Source organism: Anas acuta, chromosome 2 (assembly GCF_963932015.1).
Source record: "Anas acuta chromosome 2, bAnaAcu1.1, whole genome shotgun sequence".
Classification (NCBI taxonomy): Eukaryota; Metazoa; Chordata; class Aves; order Anseriformes; family Anatidae; genus Anas; species Anas acuta.
The window spans coordinates 157,135,322-157,153,220 of NC_088980.1; the positions used below are offsets into that span (position 1 = coordinate 157,135,322).

General features: G+C 51.0%; 4 protein-coding genes across 4 annotated transcripts; 2 read left to right on the forward strand and 2 right to left on the reverse strand.

The window, feature by feature from the left end:
- Positions 1 to 2,299: 2,299 nt before the first annotated feature.
- LOC137851593 (feather keratin-like) lies at positions 2,300 to 2,629 on the reverse strand. Its single transcript, XM_068672838.1, has one exon. It carries the CDS (start codon positions 2,627 to 2,629, stop codon positions 2,300 to 2,302), a length of 330 nt encoding a protein of 109 aa, XP_068528939.1.
- A 3,576-nt stretch (positions 2,630 to 6,205) lies between these two features.
- Positions 6,206 to 8,222, reverse strand: LOC137851594 (feather keratin-like). Its single transcript, XM_068672840.1, has 2 exons — positions 8,213 to 8,222; positions 6,206 to 6,555 (listed from the first exon to the last, which is right to left on the reverse strand). The coding sequence occupies exons 1-2, from the start codon at positions 8,220 to 8,222 to the stop codon at positions 6,206 to 6,208; spliced, it is 360 nt and encodes a 119-aa protein (XP_068528941.1).
- Positions 8,223 to 8,262: 40 nt separating this feature from the next.
- Positions 8,263 to 8,592, forward strand: LOC137851595 (feather keratin-like). The gene has a single exon (XM_068672841.1). It carries the CDS (start codon positions 8,263 to 8,265, stop codon positions 8,590 to 8,592), a length of 330 nt encoding a protein of 109 aa, XP_068528942.1.
- A 3,588-nt stretch (positions 8,593 to 12,180) lies between these two features.
- On the forward strand, positions 12,181 to 12,521 carry LOC137851888 (feather beta keratin-like). The gene has a single exon (XM_068672986.1). The coding sequence runs from the start codon at positions 12,201 to 12,203 to the stop codon at positions 12,519 to 12,521; it is 321 nt and encodes a 106-aa protein (XP_068529087.1). The 5' UTR covers positions 12,181 to 12,200.
- The last annotated feature ends 5,378 nt before the right edge of the window (positions 12,522 to 17,899 follow it).

Genomic DNA, 17,899 nt, shown 5'->3' on the forward strand with positions numbered 1-17,899 from the left:
CATTTGCTGCCTCCCTGCCTTTCTAACAACTCGCTAAGCCAGTCTTTACCCTTGTCTTTCCCGTTGGGTGTGCTGTATCGGTGGCTTGGTGGCCGTGGTGCTTGGAAGGTTGTAGGTGGGAGAAAGGAAGCTGCCTGCTTTGTCTTGTGCAAAGCTGGGGCCATCCCTGTGGGCGGTAGTCCAAGCAGGCAGGAGAGGGCTGTTTGTGAGAGCAGGCTGTTGTCCCCTGCGGCCTGCTACTGAGCTCGCAAGCCCTTTGATGTCAGCAGTCCTGCCATTCTTCTCAAAGAGTTGCTTTGGCCACTCCGTAGCGCTTCCCTTTGCTGATGCCAGCATGTTCCCAGGCTAGGCTTTGGCCCAACACACTGCTTGATAGGGGCCCCTTGGGTTGATTGGGGATTCCTGCAAGATAGCTTGAGACTCATGAGAGGCTGAGGGAGTGGAACTGTGGGGAAGGGCTAGCTGGGGAGCCCGGGTGTTGGGGGTCTTCTTTAGGGTGAGTGTCAAGGTGACAGCTATTTTTCTGCCCCGTGATTGATGGTCAGAAAGAGGATCTGGATATTTCAGAGGGGAGCTGGAGGCATCCAGATTAGTAGACCTTGTGCTGGTGTTTGCATTCCAAAGGGAGGAATGATGGCAAGGCCTGCCTGAGGGCAGCTGAGGTGAGTGTTTTGCAGGCTGTCTCTCAAATGAGCAGAGCTTCTTGCAGAGGTAGATGGGTAGGTTGTGTATCTGGATGTGCAGAATGATTACTTCTAATGGGCTGCACCCAAAGAAGATGAGGGTTCTGGCTGATGTCTGTGCAAGGCCATTTTCAATTATCTTTGAAAGGGTATGGCGACTGGGACAGGACGTGGAAACTGGATGAAACTCACCCGACTCCTATGTTCAACAAGCAGGAGAAGGAAGGCCTGGGACTCTGCAGGCTGTTCAGTTTGTCATGCGTCACTGGGAGGTTCTGAAAGAAATCCTCCTGGAAAGCACACCACAAGCACGTGAATGATAAGAAAGAGATGGGGAGTAGTCAGCATGGATCTATGAAGAGTAGATCATACTGGAGCCTTCTCAGTGTCTTCTACATGGAAGTGACCTGCTGGGTGCACAAGGGGAGAGCAACAACTGTTGCTTACCTTACCTTTAGGAAAGGCTTTGATGCTTGCTGCCATGACACGCTTGCAGATAAGCTAACAAGTAAGGGTTACACAAACAAACAGTGTGGTGGTCTGAAAAGTGGCAGCATGCCACTCCACATGGTCCTGGACAGCCTGCTGACCTTTCTTGACCACAGCTGTTGCCCTACCTGGTGTCGAGAGTTTCCTTCCTGACTATATCATTCTGAGATAGTGTTTGTTGGGACAGTGTAGGATTTTAGAACAGAAGAGAACAGTGGTAGGGCATGCTAATGAGGGGAATTTTTTTGAGAGGGAGTGGGTAGAAGAGCCTTAGGTGGATGAAGCCTGTGTTTTGTCAGTTTTAGGTCTTGGGTGATATCATTTAAGGTGTTGTGGCCCTTTCTGACCTGCCCTGATGACCTCTTGTGCTTGGGCAGCGACAGGCCCCTTTGTAGCTTGCTGAAAGAGGCCCTGTTCAAGTGTGGGATAACTGCTGGATTCTCCTCACAGAGGCCAGCCCTGCAGTCCCTACTACCAAAACCTTGCCATGTAAACCCAATACACTATGGGAGGTCTTGTGGCGTTTTTCAACCTGCCCTACCTATGTCGTGAGCCAAGCATTCCTGGGGCCTCACAAGGGCAGAGAAGAAGGGGACAATCAACTCCCTCACTATGCTGGCCAATCCTCTGTTGATGCAGCACTGCATGCAGTTGGCCTTCTGGGCTGCAGGCGTGCATCTGTGGATCCTGTTGAGCCTTTCATCCACCAGAACAACCCAAGTCCTTCTCTGCAGGGCTGCTCTCAAGGAGTTCTTCTCCCACTCTGTACTCCTGTCTGGGATAGGCCTGACCCAGGTGCAGCACCTTGCACTTCGACTTGTTGAACCTCATGTGGTTCACATGGGCCTGCTTCTCCAGCCCGTCCAGGTCCCTTTGAACCAAGAGCGTTGTGTGAAGAAAGGAGGAGTGTCAGGCTGGCATGCATTAGAACTTTATTGAGGAAGACTCATGAAAAGGAAGGAGCACAAGCAGCAGGGCCCTGGTCAGAGATGCAAGCAGAGTGACCATCAGCAGCTATGCAATTTGTGTGGAAGGTATTCCCAGAGCACGGAGATCAGAGCATCCTCAGTCGATTAAGTTGGTTGCAGGGCATTGTTAGCTGCTGTCAGGGGTCCTGGCGTGGGTCCTTAGCAGGGGTAGCAGGCTCTTCTGCCAGAGAAGCAGCCCAGGCCTCCCAAGCCATAGCCTCCCAAGCCTCCCAGGCCAAAGCCTCCGAAGCCGCCTCCAGAGACGGGCACTCCCTGGGCGCTGAGGTTGCTGCCCACGGCAGCTGATGCGGAGGATCCAACGGCGGTGTTCTGGGGGAAGGAGCTGAGGATGGGTCCTGGCAGGGTGACCACCACGGTGGAAGGCTGGATGGCAACGTGGGAGTCCTCGCACTGCCTGACACAGGGCTCGTTGCAGCTGTTAGCCAGCGGGGTGGGTCCGCAGGGGTTGCAGAGGTTGTAGCAGGACATGTCTGTGGTGTGGAGTGTGCCTGGAAGAGAGGGTGTTGGGAAGGTGAAGGATATTAGAGGTGTGTGGAATGGTGGTGAGGGAGGCCAAGGGAATGGGAAGGCCTGGGTTTATGGGGAGCATGGTGTTGGGGAGGTGGAATGGCTGCTGATGCTGGGGTCAGAGGGCATGTGGAGAGATGGGCCTAGTGGGGCAGGGGAAGGAAGGGATCGGGGTTCAGGCTCACCTTGTTGGTCCCAGGGGAGAAGGTGTTGGAAGGAGATTGTGAAGGTGTGAGACGCAGGGCCGGCTTTTATGCTGGTCCGTGAGTGCCCGTGGGGCAAGAGAGGCTTTGCGCATGACAACATTTGGCGTGAGTTGCTCTTGCATGCCAAAGCCTGGCAAGTAATGAATTGAGGTGTGGTGTCCTTCCCACAACTTGACCTTTTCATGTCCTCCTGTTGAGGACATAGTGTTAGATGCTGACAGAACCTTCAAAGTGAGAGAATTAGAGGCTGGAGCATTTCTCTGAAAGGTGCATGGGAGGGCAGGTAGATGAGGTGTCTGAAGGCTGCCTGAGGTACTGTGTCATGAGTGAGGTCTTTCTGTGGTATTTATGTAGTGTGGCCCAGCCACACTGGGCTTTGTGGCTGTCAGCAAGTCCTTGCAATGGACAGCATCGGGCATAGAAGCGGGTGCTATGAAAAGAAGGAACGAGAGATGAGTAGGTCCTACAATGGCCATGTTTTCTGACACCATAGGCTTAGCCCCCTTTCCTCCAAAGCTGAACTCCACAGACAACACAAGATTTGACACTCTGCTTGATGGGATTTTTCAGGCTGGGTTGTGTGGTCTGTGAGCAGCCCTGAGATTCATGAAAGGCAGAGGACAAGAGGGATTGTGAGAAGGGGCCAGCTGGGAGCCATCGTGTTATTGGGAATGATATTTGGGATTTGTGTCAAGGGGGAAACCTATTTCTCTTCTCAGTGTTTGATTTTGTGAAAGATGATTTGGAAATTTCAGACAGAAATTGGAGGCATGCGGTCTGCAACTCAAAACGGTGAGTAAAATCAAGGCCTACCACTCGTTAGCCAAAGGCAGTATTTCGTGGGCTATCTCTCAAGTGAGTAGTGCATGTTACTGAGGAATATGGGGAGGCTATGCCACTGGATGTACTGAAGTACACAGGACCTGTCAGGTTGCACCCACAAATGCTGAAAGTCCTGGCTGATATTTTCACAAGGCTACTTTCTTCTTTCTTTGAAAGTTCACAGAATCACAGAATCACAGAATTTCTAGGTTGGAAGAGACCTCAAGATCATCGAGTCCAACCTCTGACCTAACGCTAACAGTCCCCACTAAACCATATCCCTAAGCTCTACATCTAAACGTCTTTTAAAGACTTCCAGGGATGGTGACTCCACCACCTCCCTGAGCAGCCTGTTCCAGTGCCTAACAACCCTTTCAGTAAAGAAGTTCTTCCTAACATCTAACCTAAAACTCCCCTGGCGCAACTTAAACCCATTCCCCCTCGTCCTGTCACCAGACACGTGGGAGAACAGGCCAACCCCCACCTCACTACAGCCTCCTTTAAGGTATCTGTAGAGAGTTGATGGCGGCTGGGTTCCTGAAGACTGGAAGGAAATCATTCCACTCCTATGTTCAACAAGATGGAGAAGGAATGTCTGGAAAACTGCAGGCTGGTCACTCTGTCATGCGTCACTGGGAAGGTTCTGAAAGAAATCCTCCTGGAACGCACATGAGAAGCACATGAATGATAAGAGAGAGATGGGGAGTAGTTAGCATGGATTTATGAAGAGTAGATCATACTGGAGCCTTCTCAGTGTCTTCTACATGGAAGTGACCTGCTGGGTGCACAAGGGGAGAGCAACAGCTGTTGCTTACCTTACCTTTAGGAAAGACTGTGATGCTTGCTCCCGTGACACGCTTGCAGAGAAGCTGACAAGTATGGGTTACACAAACAAACAGTGTGGTGGTCTGAAAAGTGGCTGCATGCCACTGCACATGGTCCTGGACAGCCTCCTGACCGTTCTTGATCACAGCTGTTGCCCTACCCGGTGTCAAGATGTCCTTCCTGACTATATCATTCTGAGATAGTGTTTCTTGTGACAGTGTAGGATCATAGTAGAGAAGATAGCAGCTGTAGTGTGTGCTAATGAGGGGAAATTTTTTGAGAGGGCGCGGTTAGATGAGCCTTAGCATGATGAAGCTTGTGTTTGGTCACTTGTAGGTTTTGGGTGATGTATTTTAAGGTGTTGTGGCCCCTTTCGACCTAGCCCTATGACCTCTAGATATTTTCCTTTGTACTGATGGAAGTGGGAAGAAGAAGGGAAGAGAAGGAGCATCCAGCTGGCTTTCTTGAGAACTTTATTGAGGAAAGCACATGGAAAGGAAGAAGCATCAAGTGGAACAGCCACTGGGGCTCTTGGATGCAGGTAGGGTGACCAAAATCTCATCCTTGTGTGAGGAAGATTTTCCTGGATCACGGAGATCTTCCTGCCCTGTGATGGGAGCAGTGGAGAGGGAATTGATCCCTTCTGGAGTTTGGCTTTTGAGCACCTCATAGCAGCAGAGAGAACTGGACATAGGAGACAGTGCAAGTCAAGGAAAGAAGTGGGAGAATGGTAGAATGTAAGTGGGCCATGTTTCCAAACATCGTGGAATAGTCCATGTCTTTGCTTCTCTGGTTCATGCCTTGAGAGAAATAGTCGTGCTTGTGGAGATGATGACACAGTGGGTCAGTGACAATGCAAAGGTGCAATCTCAATCCACAAGTAGTCACGCACCACATATGTGGTGTCGATGTGAGGGACAACTCTTTTAAATTATACTGGCCTCAATAGAGACCCCAGAGGGACACCACTCCTCCCTGTAGTATACCTGGGCACCGAGCTGCTGAGTGCAACACTTAGAATGTAATCATTCAGGCAATTCCTTATCTGCTGAGTGGCCCATCATGTCTTTCCATGGTAGTGAGAAGGAACTATGTAAGAGCGTTGTCCAAACACTTCTTGAACACCAAGAGGCTTGGGCCCTGATGGCCACTTGAGACCTGCTTTTTGTTCTTGTTGGGTGAAGTTGGAAGAGTGTGGGGAGAAGAAAGCAAGAGAAGGCATCTGAGGATATGGGATGCAGATTGATTTTATTGAGGAAAACATGAAACTGAGGGAGCGTCAAGGTGCACATTCTGAGGTGCCTGGATGGAGTCCACCAGCCTGTGTGCCTTGCGTAGAGCAGATTTTCCCAGAGCCCCAAGGTCTCCCTACCCCATGGTAGGAGCAGCCCCAGAAGGTTTCGCGACAGATTGTGCTAGTGAGCAAGTTATTGCAGCAGAGAGTAGCATCCGTGGAAGTTTGTGCTATTGCAAGGAGAAAGAGGAAGAAAGAAGGAGGTATGTTGACCATGTTTCCTGAAAGCATGGCCTGGCCCTTCCTTTCTTTCTTGCTTTGTTATGCCATGGAATGATGAGCTGCAGCTGGTCAGCCTGTACGCCATGAATAGTGCAGAGGTGTGTCCTCTGACCGAGAAGTCAATGGCACGGTGTTGGAGGCTGCTGCCAGGGGTGTTGGCGTAGGTCCTTAGCAGGGGTAGCAGGCTCTTCTGCCAGAGAAGCAGCCCAGGCCTCCCAAGCCATAGCCTCCCAAGCCTCCCAGGCCAAAGCCTCCGAAGCCGCCTCCAGAGATGGGCACTCCCTGGGCGCTGAGGTTGCTGCCCACGGCAGCTGATGCGGAGGATCCAACGGCGGTGTTCTGGGGGAAGGAGCTGAGGATGGGTCCTGGCAGGGTGACCACCACGGTGGAAGGCTGGATGGCGACGTGGGAGTCCTCGCACTGCCTGACACAGGGCTCGTTGCAGCTGTTAGCCAGCGGGGTGGGTCCGCAGGGGCGGCAGATGTTGGAGCAGGACATGTCTGTGGTGTGGAGGGTGCCTGGAAGAGAGAGTGTTGGGATGGCGGAGGGTATTGGGGGCGTGAGGAGTACTGGTCGTGGAAGGCCAGGAGAGTGGGGAGGCCTTTGATGGGACTCTGGGTAGCATGGTGGTGGGGAGGTGGAAGGGCTGCTCAGGTTGGCGGCATAAGGTGTGTGGAGAGATGGGGTTGATGGGGTGGGTGAAGGAGTGGAGCGGGGTTCAGGCTTACCTTGTTGGTCACAGGGGAGAAGGAGTCAAGAGGAGTGTGTGAGGGTGCGAGGCGCAGGGCCGGCTTTTATGCTGGTCCTTGAGTGCCCACAGGGCAAGAGAGCCTTTGCGCATGACAACATTTGGCAAGTGCTGCTCTTACATTCCAAAGCCTGGCAAGTAATGAGGTGTGGTGTGGTGTCATTCACACAATATTCCCTTTTTGTTTCCTGTTGTTTAGGATGTTTTCGTTTCACAGAATCTTGGCAGCACATTACAAGTGACAGTAATAAAGGCTAAAGGATAGTTCTGAAGGTGCATGAAAGATTGGGAAAAGATGCATCCAAAGCATGTGAGAGGTGCATTGTCATCAGTGAGGTCATAGTTTTGTACTCAAGAGGTCTGCTGATTTGTTGTGAGACGGAGCTCTGTTTGCTGACATCCCCAGCAGGATGGTCTCAGCTTCAATTCTCTTCAACACTGTTGATAATCATCTGGATTTAGGCTCAAATGTGTACTCAGTAAGTTTGCAGATGATAGTAAATAACGAGAAGCTGTTGTCTCTCTCAGGAGCTGAGAGGCTTTGCAGAGAGATCTTGAGAGACCATAAAGCCAGTCACCAATTCTAAAAATATTGTCCTGGCTATACAGTGTAACTTGCTGGCTCCCCAGCTGGCCCTTAATGACTGTCCCTGTCATCAATCGCAGGGCCTCTCCCAGCCAGCCTAATGGAATCCATCAAGCAGAGTATCAAGTCACATGGTTTTGGCTTTGGAGTAAACAGAAAGATGTGAGGAATAATGGCAAGTGTATGGCCTAGTCTTCTCTTAATCCCTTCTTGTCATAGCACTGACTTCTAGGTCCAATACTCTCCACTGCAATGACTTAGTCACAGTCACAAGCCCAGTGTGGCTGAGCCTTACGACATAAAAGCCACATAAAAACCTCACTCATGACACCGCAATCACCCAGGCTTTGGCACATCATTGACATGCCCTGCCATGCAACTTTAAAAGAAATCATTTGGCCTCTAATACTCTCACTTTGAAGGTGCCACTGGAACCAAGCAACGTGTCCCAAACAGGATGAAATACAAAGAGATGGTTGTGGGAAGAACAACATGCTCATTACTTGATGGGCATTGGCGTACAAGAGCAGCTCATGCCAAATGTTGTCATACACAAAGGCTCTCTTGCCCTGTGGGCATTCAAGGACCAGCATAAAAGCCGGCCCTGTGTCTTGCACCCTCACACACTCCTCCAGACGCCTTCTCCCCTGCGACCAACAAGGTGAGCCTGAACCCCGCTACACTCCTTCACCCACCCCATCAACCCAATCTCTCCACACGCCTTATGTCACCAACCTGAACAGCCCTTCCACCTCCCCACTGCCATGCTCCCCACTGTCCCACCCTAAGATTCCCCACTCTCTTGGCCTTCTACCACCATCACTCCTCATGCCCCCAGTACCCTCCGCCATCCCAACACCCTCTCTTCCAGGCACCCTCCACAACACAGACATGTCCTGCTCCAACATCTGCCGCCCCTGCGGACCCACCCCGCTGGCTAACAGCTGCAACGAGCCCTGTGTCAGGCAGTGCGAGGACTCCCACGTCGCCATCCAGCCTTCCACCGTGGTGGTCACCCTGCCAGGACCCATCCTCAGCTCCTTCCCCCAGAACACCGCCGTTGGATCCTCCGCATCAGCTGCCGTGGGCAGCAACCTCAGCGCCCAGGGAGTGCCCATCTCTGGAGGCGGCTTCGGAGGCTTTGGCCTGGGAGGCTTGGGAGGCTATGGCCTGGGAGGCCTGGGCTGCTTCTCTGGCAGAAGAGCCTGCTATCCTTGCTAAGCACCAACACCCCTGGCAGCAGCCTCCAACACCTTGCCAGCCACTTCTCGGACAGAGGATGCACCTCTGTGCTGTTCATGGCACACTGGTTCACTAGCCACAGCTCTACTTCTCATAGCACTGCACACTCAAGCAGGGAAGGGGGCCAGTCCATGCTGTATGGAAACATGGCTGATTGATGGCCTACCCCTCTCTCACTCAATTTTTTGTCCTTCCACCATCTTCCATGTCCAGTACTCTCCACTGCAATGACGTGCTCGCAGCCACAAACCCACCCAGCACCTTCCATGTCTTGATTCTATTGCAGTACAGGAAGACCTTGGGGCTCTGGGAAAATCTGCTCTACAATGGGACACAGCCTGACTACTTACACTACTCGCAGCACAGAACAGGCCCCTTCTACTCTCACACCTTTGCAGTCTTTTTCCACAATAAAGTTCTTGTGCATGTCAGCCTACGATGTCTTCCCTTCCTTTCTGCTCCCAACGCTCCTTCAACTTCACTCAAAATAAAGCAAGGATCAGCAGGCTGGCTGGGCCCAAGTCTGTTGATGTTCAAGAAGGATCTGGACAGCACTCTTACATATATATCCTTGTTTTTAAAGAGGATTCTCACAGGTTTGACAGATGGACCACTTAGCAGACAAATAATTGGCTGGATGAACACATTCAAGGAGTTGTGGGCAACAGCTCAATGCTTGTATAGAGACCTGGGAGGATTGTTTTCTCTCAGGATTTTGTCCTGGGACCAGTTTTATTTGACCTCTTTGTCACTGACATGCATGGTCGTATTGAGCAGGCACTCAGCAAGTTTGCGCATGGCACCAAGCTCAGTGGGGTGGCCGACACCTTAGAGGAAAAAGGGATGCCATCTGGAAGGACCTTGACTGGCTTAACAAGTGGGCCCAAGGAAACCTCAAGGAGTTCAACAAGGCTGATTGCAAGGTCCTGCATTTGGGTCAAGACAATCCCCAACATGAATACAGCCTGAGCAGCAAGTGGATTGAGAGCAGCCCTGCACGGAATGACTTGGGGGTAGTGGTGGAGAAACGTCTTAATATGACCAGCGATGTAAACTCACAGCCCAGAAAGCCAGCCATTTTCTGGGCTGCACCAATAAAAGTGCAGCTAGCAAACAGAAAGATGCGATTCTCCCTCTCTACTCTGCTCTTGTCAGACCCCACCTGGAAGACTGTCTTGAGTGCTTGGGCCCCCAGCATAAGACAGATCCGTACCTGTTAGAGCAGGTTGCAAGGAGCAATACAAAGATGGTCAAAGAGCTGGTGCACCTCTCCTACAAAGACAACCTTCCCTTCCCTATGCTGAGAAGGCGGGCTTGGTCAGCCTGGAGAAGAGAAGGCTCCAGGCAGATGTTATAAAGACCCTCCAGTAATTAAAACAGGCCTACAGGAATCATAGAATTAACATGCCTTCCAAATGAAAACATTTAATCATTTAATGATTCTATCTGGTTTAACACTCAGGTTGCCTTGTATGTTCCCAGGACTTGGACTCATCAAGCCTCAAGGATCTGGATACTCTACAGCATCTCACAGTCAAGATAGTCTACAATTCTAAGAGTCTATGAAAAGGGACACGAGGCCTCTCCTAGCAAGTATGTCACCGAGAATAGCACCAACAAGCTGCTGCTGTTCTTTTGGCACGTTACAAGCCCTTCATTTGCCCAAAGGCCTGTGCATGCTAAGGGACTTTAGCATGGGTCAGAAGTCAGCACGCACTGAATATCTCTCTTTCCCATAAGGATTTTCTGGCCACCATCCCTGACTGATAGCATCAAGACACTGCAATCAATGTCATGGAGTGAAGGTTGCACCTCTGGGATGAGGCTGGATCTTGGGCTCAGCAAATCCTCAACTATGGCTCCTTCTCAAAGCCACCCATACTTTCTCAGCTTGTCCCTGAGGAGGCAAAGCACTGGCTTTATGGTATGGAAAGCATTTCAGAACCATCACTAGGAGCACCTGGGTCTTACAGGGGAACATTGTGCTCTAAGCCCTTCCTGAGCTTATCAGACAGCAAATGAAAAATGACAGCTTCTGGAAACGCACCTTTGGGGAGCAGTATAGATAAGGTGCAGGAGCATTGCAGGGGCTCGCAGGTTGAAAGCAAATAAGTTTGGGGCATCTGGGCACCGTGCCTACACCACCGGCCCTCCCTGGGCACTGATGATACCACACCTCTCCCTTTCTTTGGATGCATCTTCTATCCAGCCTTACACACACATTCAAGAAGTATTTTTTGGTCTTTAATACTGACACTTCAAATGCACCGCCATGATAATTGGCCATGTCCTGAATAGCAGGACCCAAAAAGGGAACATCTGAGGTAAGAAAACACACCCCACTTCATTACTCAACTTACTGTCAACTAGAAGCCACAGATCCCTTTCTGTGGGGCAGCTCCCCAGTACCACATCCCTCCATCTGTACATACACTGGGACAGGTTACCGTGCCCCAGGTGCAGGATCTGGTACTTACTCTTCTTAAACTTCGTATGACTGGTGATTGCACAGCCCTGTGGTCTGTCAAGAACTCTTTGCACAACCTCCCCACCCTTGAGGGAGACAACAGCAACGCCTTATTTCACATCATCTGTAAACTTACTTAGCACTCTTTTGAGTCCTGTATGCAGACCATGTGCAAAAACATCAAAGAAAACTGGGTCTAAAATGGAGTCCTGGGAAACACGACTAGTGACTGGGAGCAAGCTTGATGAACCCCCCTTTACTACAACCCCTTGAACTTGACCAGTTAGCCAACAGTCCAACAACTGTGTTATGTATTTATCTACCTGCATAGCGGACATTTTGTCCCGGAGGATGTTGTGAGAAACAGTATCAAAAGGTATGCTGAAATCCAAAGAAATTGCATCTACTGCCTTCCTTTGGTCTATTAGATGGGTAACCTTGTCATAAAAGGAAGCTGCTGCACCTCATGCCCAGTGCATGCAGGAAGCCGCCCCTCACAACAGAGCCACAATCACACCACATGAGAGCAGCACCATGAGCTCACTGAAAACACCGCTCCTCTCCTATGCCTGGGTCACGTCTTCTGCCCGCTTTGACATGCACCTTCAAGAGCAATCCTTTGGCCTCTAATAATTACTTTGACGTAAAAGGTGCCACCATTGCCAAATGGACATGTCCTCCAGAGAAGGACATGAAAATTGAGTGTTGCAGGATCAAAAACATGCCCCACCTCATTACTTGCCAGGCTTTGGAATGCAAGAGCAGGTCATGCCAAATGCTGTCATGCGCAAAGGCTCTCTTGCCCCGTGGGCACTCAAGGACCAGCATAAAAGCCGGCTCTGCTCCTCGCACCCTCACACACTCCTCCTGACTCCTTCTCCCCTGTGACCAACAAGGTGAGCCTGAACCCCTCTCCCCTCCTTCACCCACCCCATTAGGTCTATCTCTCCACATGCCTGCTGCCCCCAACATGAGCAGCCATTCTGCCTCCCCACTGCCAGGGTCCCCACAATCCCAAGCCACCCCACTCCCTTGGCCTCCCCCAGAACCACTCCTCATGTACCCAATACCCTCCACCATCCCAACACCCTCTCTTCCAGGCACCCTCCACACCACAGACATGTCCTGCTACAACATCTGCCGCCCCTGCGGACCCACCCCGCTGGCTAACAGCTGCAACGAGCCCTGTGTCAGGCAATGTGAGGACTCCCACGTCGCCATCCAGCCTTCCACCGTGGTGGTCACCCTGCCAGGACCCATCCTCAGCTCCTTCCCCCAGAACACCGCCGTTGGATCCTCCGCATCAGCTGCTGTGGGCAGCAACCTCAGCGCCCAGGGAGTGCCCGTCTCTGGAGGCGGCTTCGGAGGCTTTGGCCTTGGAGGCTATGGCTTGGGAGGCCTGGGCTGCTTCTCTGGCAGAAGAGCCTGCTACCCCTGCTAAGGACCCACGCCAACACCCTTAACAGAAGCCTCCAAAACCATGCAAGGAAGCTCTCAGAGTGAGGATGCACCTCTGTGCGATTTATGGCACATTGGCTCACCAGCTATAGCTCTTCTTTTTGTGGCACTTTCTTTCTACTTTCCATAGCACCTCATTCTATGTCCAGTACTTTCTGCTGCAATTACTCGCTCAGAACAAGAAGCCCCTTGGGGACCTCCTTTCTGGTGAATTTATCACAGTACAGGAAGGCCTTTTTGCTCTGGGAAAATCTGCTGGACACAAGGGACGTAAGCTGATGATTGCCCTTCTTGCACCTTATAATTTGTCCCTTCTATTCTGTATGCCTTCCTTTTTGATGTTTTTTCTTCAATAAAATCATTCTGTATCACATTCTGAGATGCCTCCTCTTTGTTTCTTCTCCCAATGCTCTTCCAACTTCTGTGACAATAAAGACAGGGCTCAAGAGGTCATCATTCCAGATGGTGAAGGGCCTTGTGCTCAGACTCCGTCAAGCCTAACATTGGAATCCCATCCCAACATAAACACAGGGATGGTTGGAGAAAGCTATTGGTGAGTTCCCCAAGGTGCCAAGACCTATCTCAGGAAGTATGTTCACCACAGCCAGCATAGCTTGGCACAATTTTTCCTTCCAGAACATGACACAAGCCTTTCACTTGCCCAAACAATGGCTTGGGTACATAAAGGCCATCTGGTCAGGTATCTGATGCAATCTCCCTATGTCACCACACACCTAATTCTCTTCCCCAGCACCACTCTCCAGCCCTCCTAAGATATGTTCCCACAGAAGCAGAAAGAAAAACAAAGAAACAAACAGTGAAAAGAAAGAAGAGAGGAACAATGTGACTTCACAGGAAGGCCTCATTTCTATAGTCACAAAGGGAACATTACTGGCCATGGCCTATGCCCCGTGTCATGTAAAGGCTAAAAACGCCCTACAGGAAGCATTGCACACCTCATCCAACCACTCTCCTCCTCCTCAGCTGTTCACGTATGCAAGGCTTTAGGGCTCTTGCACATTTTCCTGAACAAACTGAGACTGTAATAGGCTGCAAGGGAATCTCACGAAAATATCCACAGAGCCTTCTGCTGGCTGCTTCACACAGAAATATGAATGGAGCAGGAATTGCAGTTCTCAATGGCCACATAGCCTTTGCCAAGACTTCCAGGGCTAAAGGCAAAGACACACAACAGGAATGAGGGCCTGCAAGCAACTATATGGCCACAAGCACAACGAGGATTGAGCACGAGAGTGGTTACAAGGGTTCTGGCACAAAGATGCACCTCACACTGCACTCACCCTTCCAAGTCTCATTCGACCAGCACAGAAACCCTTCTCTCCACTCCACAAAGTCACCAACCTGTCTCACAGCAGGCCCCCAGCCCAGCATGGCATTCCTCCCCTATGCCTCTTGCCTGCCAGTCACCCCAGTGCCCAACAACAGAGAAGCGCAGTCACCCTTCCCACCTCACCTGATCTCCTTCAGCAACAAGCCCTGCTCACCTGAGGGACAGTGCACAGGACATCCACATGCATCGCAGGAAGGCAGGCCACCCACAAGCTCCCAGACAGCGATTTACCAATCCCATCAAACATCTCTAAGAACCTGGGATGGTCCTTCACAAAACAGCGTGTCCCCTGCCTCCTCCCTGCACATCTCTCCTGCACAGTCCATGCTATTGCAGCCCTCCAGTCACAGAAGCTGTTCCACCAGCCTCAGGTAATCCCAGTTCTCTGAGCTGACACAGGGCTCTTGTGCCTCCTGCCTACTTCCCAAGCTCTGTGCTTTTGCATACAGGCACCTCAGGTGTATCCTTTTCCCACCTCTTGCTTCTTCCTAGGACTTCTCTGGCTCAATCACCACACCCTATGTACTGACAACCCAACCTCTGTTTCCCCACTTACCTGCAACCTACAGTCTTCCAAAAGAAGCAGCTTACATCCCTAGTCATCTGGTTTCACTGTATTGTGGAATGGTTGAGGTTGGAAGGGACCTCTGGACGTCACCTCATTCATCCCCTCTGCTGAAGCAGCATCACCAAGACCAGTTTTCCCCGGACTGTCTCCAGGTGGCTTTTGAGTACCTCCAAGGAGAACTTGGTCACCCACACTATAAAAAAGGTTTCTACAGATTTACACAGAACATCTGGTCTTCTACTTTGTGCCCATTGCCTCTTGTCCTGGCACCACAGAATCACAGAATGGTTGAGGTTGGAGGGAACCTCTGAAGATCATCTAGTCCAACCCTCCTGCCAAGCAGGATCACCTAGAGCACATTGTGCAGGATAGCATCCAGGCATGTTTTGAATATCTCCAGAGAAGGAGACTTCACAACCTCTCTGGGCAACCTGTTCCAGTGCTCTCTCACCCTCACAGTAAAGAAGTGCCCTCTCGTATTCAGATGAAACTTTCTGTGCTTCAGTCTATGCCCCTTGCCTCTCGTCCTGGCACTGGGCACAACTGAAAAGAATCTGGTTCCATCCTCTTGACACCCTCCCTTCATATATTTATACGCACTGATGAGATCTCCCTTCAGTCTTCTCTTTTCCAAGCTAAACAGGCCCAGTCCTCTCAGCCTGTCCTCATATGACAGGTGCTCTAGTCCTCTAATCATCTTCATAGCCCTCCTCTGGCCTTGCTCCAGTAGTTCCAGGTCCCTCTTGTACTGGGGAGCCCAGATCTGGACACAATACTCCAGGTGTGGCCTCACCATGGCTGAGTAGACAGGCAGGATCACCTCTCTCGACCTGCTGGCAACACTCTTCTGAATGCACCCCATGATACCAGTGGCCTTCTTGGCCACAAGGGCACATTGCTGACTCATGGTCAGCCTGCTGTCCTCCAGGACTCCCAGCTTCCTCTCTGCAGAGCTGCTCTCCAGCAGATCAGCCCCCAGCCTGTATTGGTACTTGTGGTTATTTCTCCCTAGGTGCAGGACCCTGCACTTGCCTTCATTGAACTTCATGAGGTTCCCCTTGGCCCATCTCTCCAGCCTGTCCAGGTCCCTCTGAATGCCAGCACAGCCCTCTGGGGTATCAGCCACTCCTCCCGGCTTTGTGTCATCAGCAAACTTCCTGAGGGTGCACTCTGTTCCATTGTCGAGGTCACTGATGAATACATTGAACAAAACTGGACCCAGTACTGATGCCTGGGGGACACTTCTAGCCACAGGCCTGCAACTAGACTCCTCACCACTGAGCCCAACCCACTGAGCTCTGCCATTCAGCCAATTAGCAATCCACCTCACTGTCCACTCATCTAGCCCACACTTCCTGAGCTTGCCTATGAGGATGTTATGGGAGACAGAGTCAAAAGCCATGCTGAAGTAAAGGTAGATCACATCCACTGCTCTCCCCTCATCTACCCAGCTAGTCATCTCATCATAGGTTATCTGATTAGTTAAGCACGATTTCCCCTTGGTGAATCCATGCTCACTACTCCTGGTCACCTTCTAATCCTCCACATGCTTGGAGATGACCTCCAGGATGAGCTGCTCCATCACCTTTCCAGAGATGGAGGTGAGGCTGACTGGCCTGTAGTTTCCTGAGTCCTCCTTCTTGCCCTTTTTGAAGACTGGTGTGACACTGGCTTTCTTCCAGTCCTCAGGCACCTCTCTTGCACAACTCACAAGAGCCTGGTTTCATCTTCTCTGCACCCTCCCTTCAGGTATTCATAGACATACATGTATGTGAGTTCTCTCATGAGCCATGTCTTCTCCAGGCTCAACAGTCCAAGGTCTCTTAGCATTTCCTCATTGAGAAGGCCCAGGTTGGGCCTTACCACTGCTGAGTCGAGGGGAAGGATCTCCTCTCTTGATGTGCTGGCAACACTCCCTCTAATATAATGCAAGACACAATTAACCCTCTTACCTTCAAGGGCACATTGCTGCCCTGTGTTCAATCTGGTGTCCACCAGGACACCCAGGTCCTTTTCTGCTAAGCTGCTTTCCAGATGGGCAGCCCCCAACATTTCCTGGTGCCTGGGTCTGTTCCTCCTGAACTGCAGGGCTTGGCACTTCCCCATTTGAACTCCAAGAGGTTCCCATCAGCCTGTTTCTCCAGCCTGTCAAGGTCCTTCAGGATGGCAAGACAATGCTGTGGCAGGTCAGCCATTCCTTGGCGTTCTGTCAGCAGGAACCACGCAGAGGGTATGCTCTGCTCCATCACCCGCACCATAAATGAAGATGTTCACCAGGACTGGACCCAGCATTCTCCTCTGGGATCAATTTCTGACTCTTGACCTTAGGCCTGGCTGCTCACCCCATTTTTGATCCACCTCACTTCTTGGTCATCAAGCCAATACTTCAACAGCTTCTTCATAAAAATCTGATGGGAGACAGTGTCAAAAGCCTGGCTGAAGTCAGGCAGACAGACGACATCCACTACTCTCCTGTCACTTACCAAGCCAGTTGTTTCAGCCCAGGAGGTTATCAGGCCAGTCAAGTATGACTTCCCCTTTGGGAATCCATACTGCTGATGATGTTCTTGTCCTCTGTGTGCCTGGAAATGAATCACCTTCCCAGGGATCAGGCTGACTGGCTTCCAGTTCCTCGGGTCCTCATTCCTGCCTTTTTTCAAGGAGGAGTGACTTTTGCTTTCCTCCAGTCCTCAGGCATCTCCTTCACTCCCCATGACCATTTGCACATTAATGAGAGTGGCATTGCAATGACATCAGCCAGCTCCATCAGCACTCCTGGGTGCATCTCATTGCAGCCCTTAAACTTGTTTATGTCTGCTTGACTAGGGGACATCTTCCTTGCTCCTGAGTTTTGCGCTGGTCTCTGGGACACTGGATTCCTGAAGGCTGCTCTTGCTATTGGAGACTCAAGTGAAGAAGACATTCACTACCTCTACCTTTTCCATGTCCTCTGTCAACCATCTCCACCTCATTCAGTGCCTTCGCTACTCTTCCTTTTACTGCTTTACACTTCGAGAACCCTTTCTCATTGCCTTTGACATCCCTGGATGTTTGTAAGTGAGTGGAAAAAGAGCTCTTTAAAAATAAATAAATAAGGGGGGAGGGAGGAGCAAGTGGGGCTGGCAAAATGCTGATTAAAAAGTAGTCATGAAAATAGCATAGATAGACCACAAATGTAGGGTCCTGTCATGGCTCCCCCATACTGCAGGGTCCCAGACCCAATGTTCCCATGACTTGCTAGGGCCACAGTCTCACTAAGTGCATATTACCCACTCAGTCTATGAGAGCTATAAAAAATACTGTCCAGCCTTCATCTGCAGTCCAGAAAACCCACATGGTCTCAACATTCTCAAGACTGCAACTCAGGCAGCATGAAATGTCCTTTCTTGTAGCTACAACCTTACAAGCAAGAAGGGCGCTACTCCACTGACACTGCACACCC

Coding starts and splice junctions, on each gene's coding strand:
- LOC137851595 (XM_068672841.1), top strand. CDS start 8,263: ATGTCCTGCTCCAACATCTGCCGCCCCTGCGGACCCACCCCGCTGGCT.
- LOC137851593 (XM_068672838.1), bottom strand. CDS start 2,629: ATGTCCTGCTACAACCTCTGCAACCCCTGCGGACCCACCCCGCTGGCT.
- LOC137851888 (XM_068672986.1), top strand. CDS start 12,201: ATGTCCTGCTACAACATCTGCCGCCCCTGCGGACCCACCCCGCTGGCT.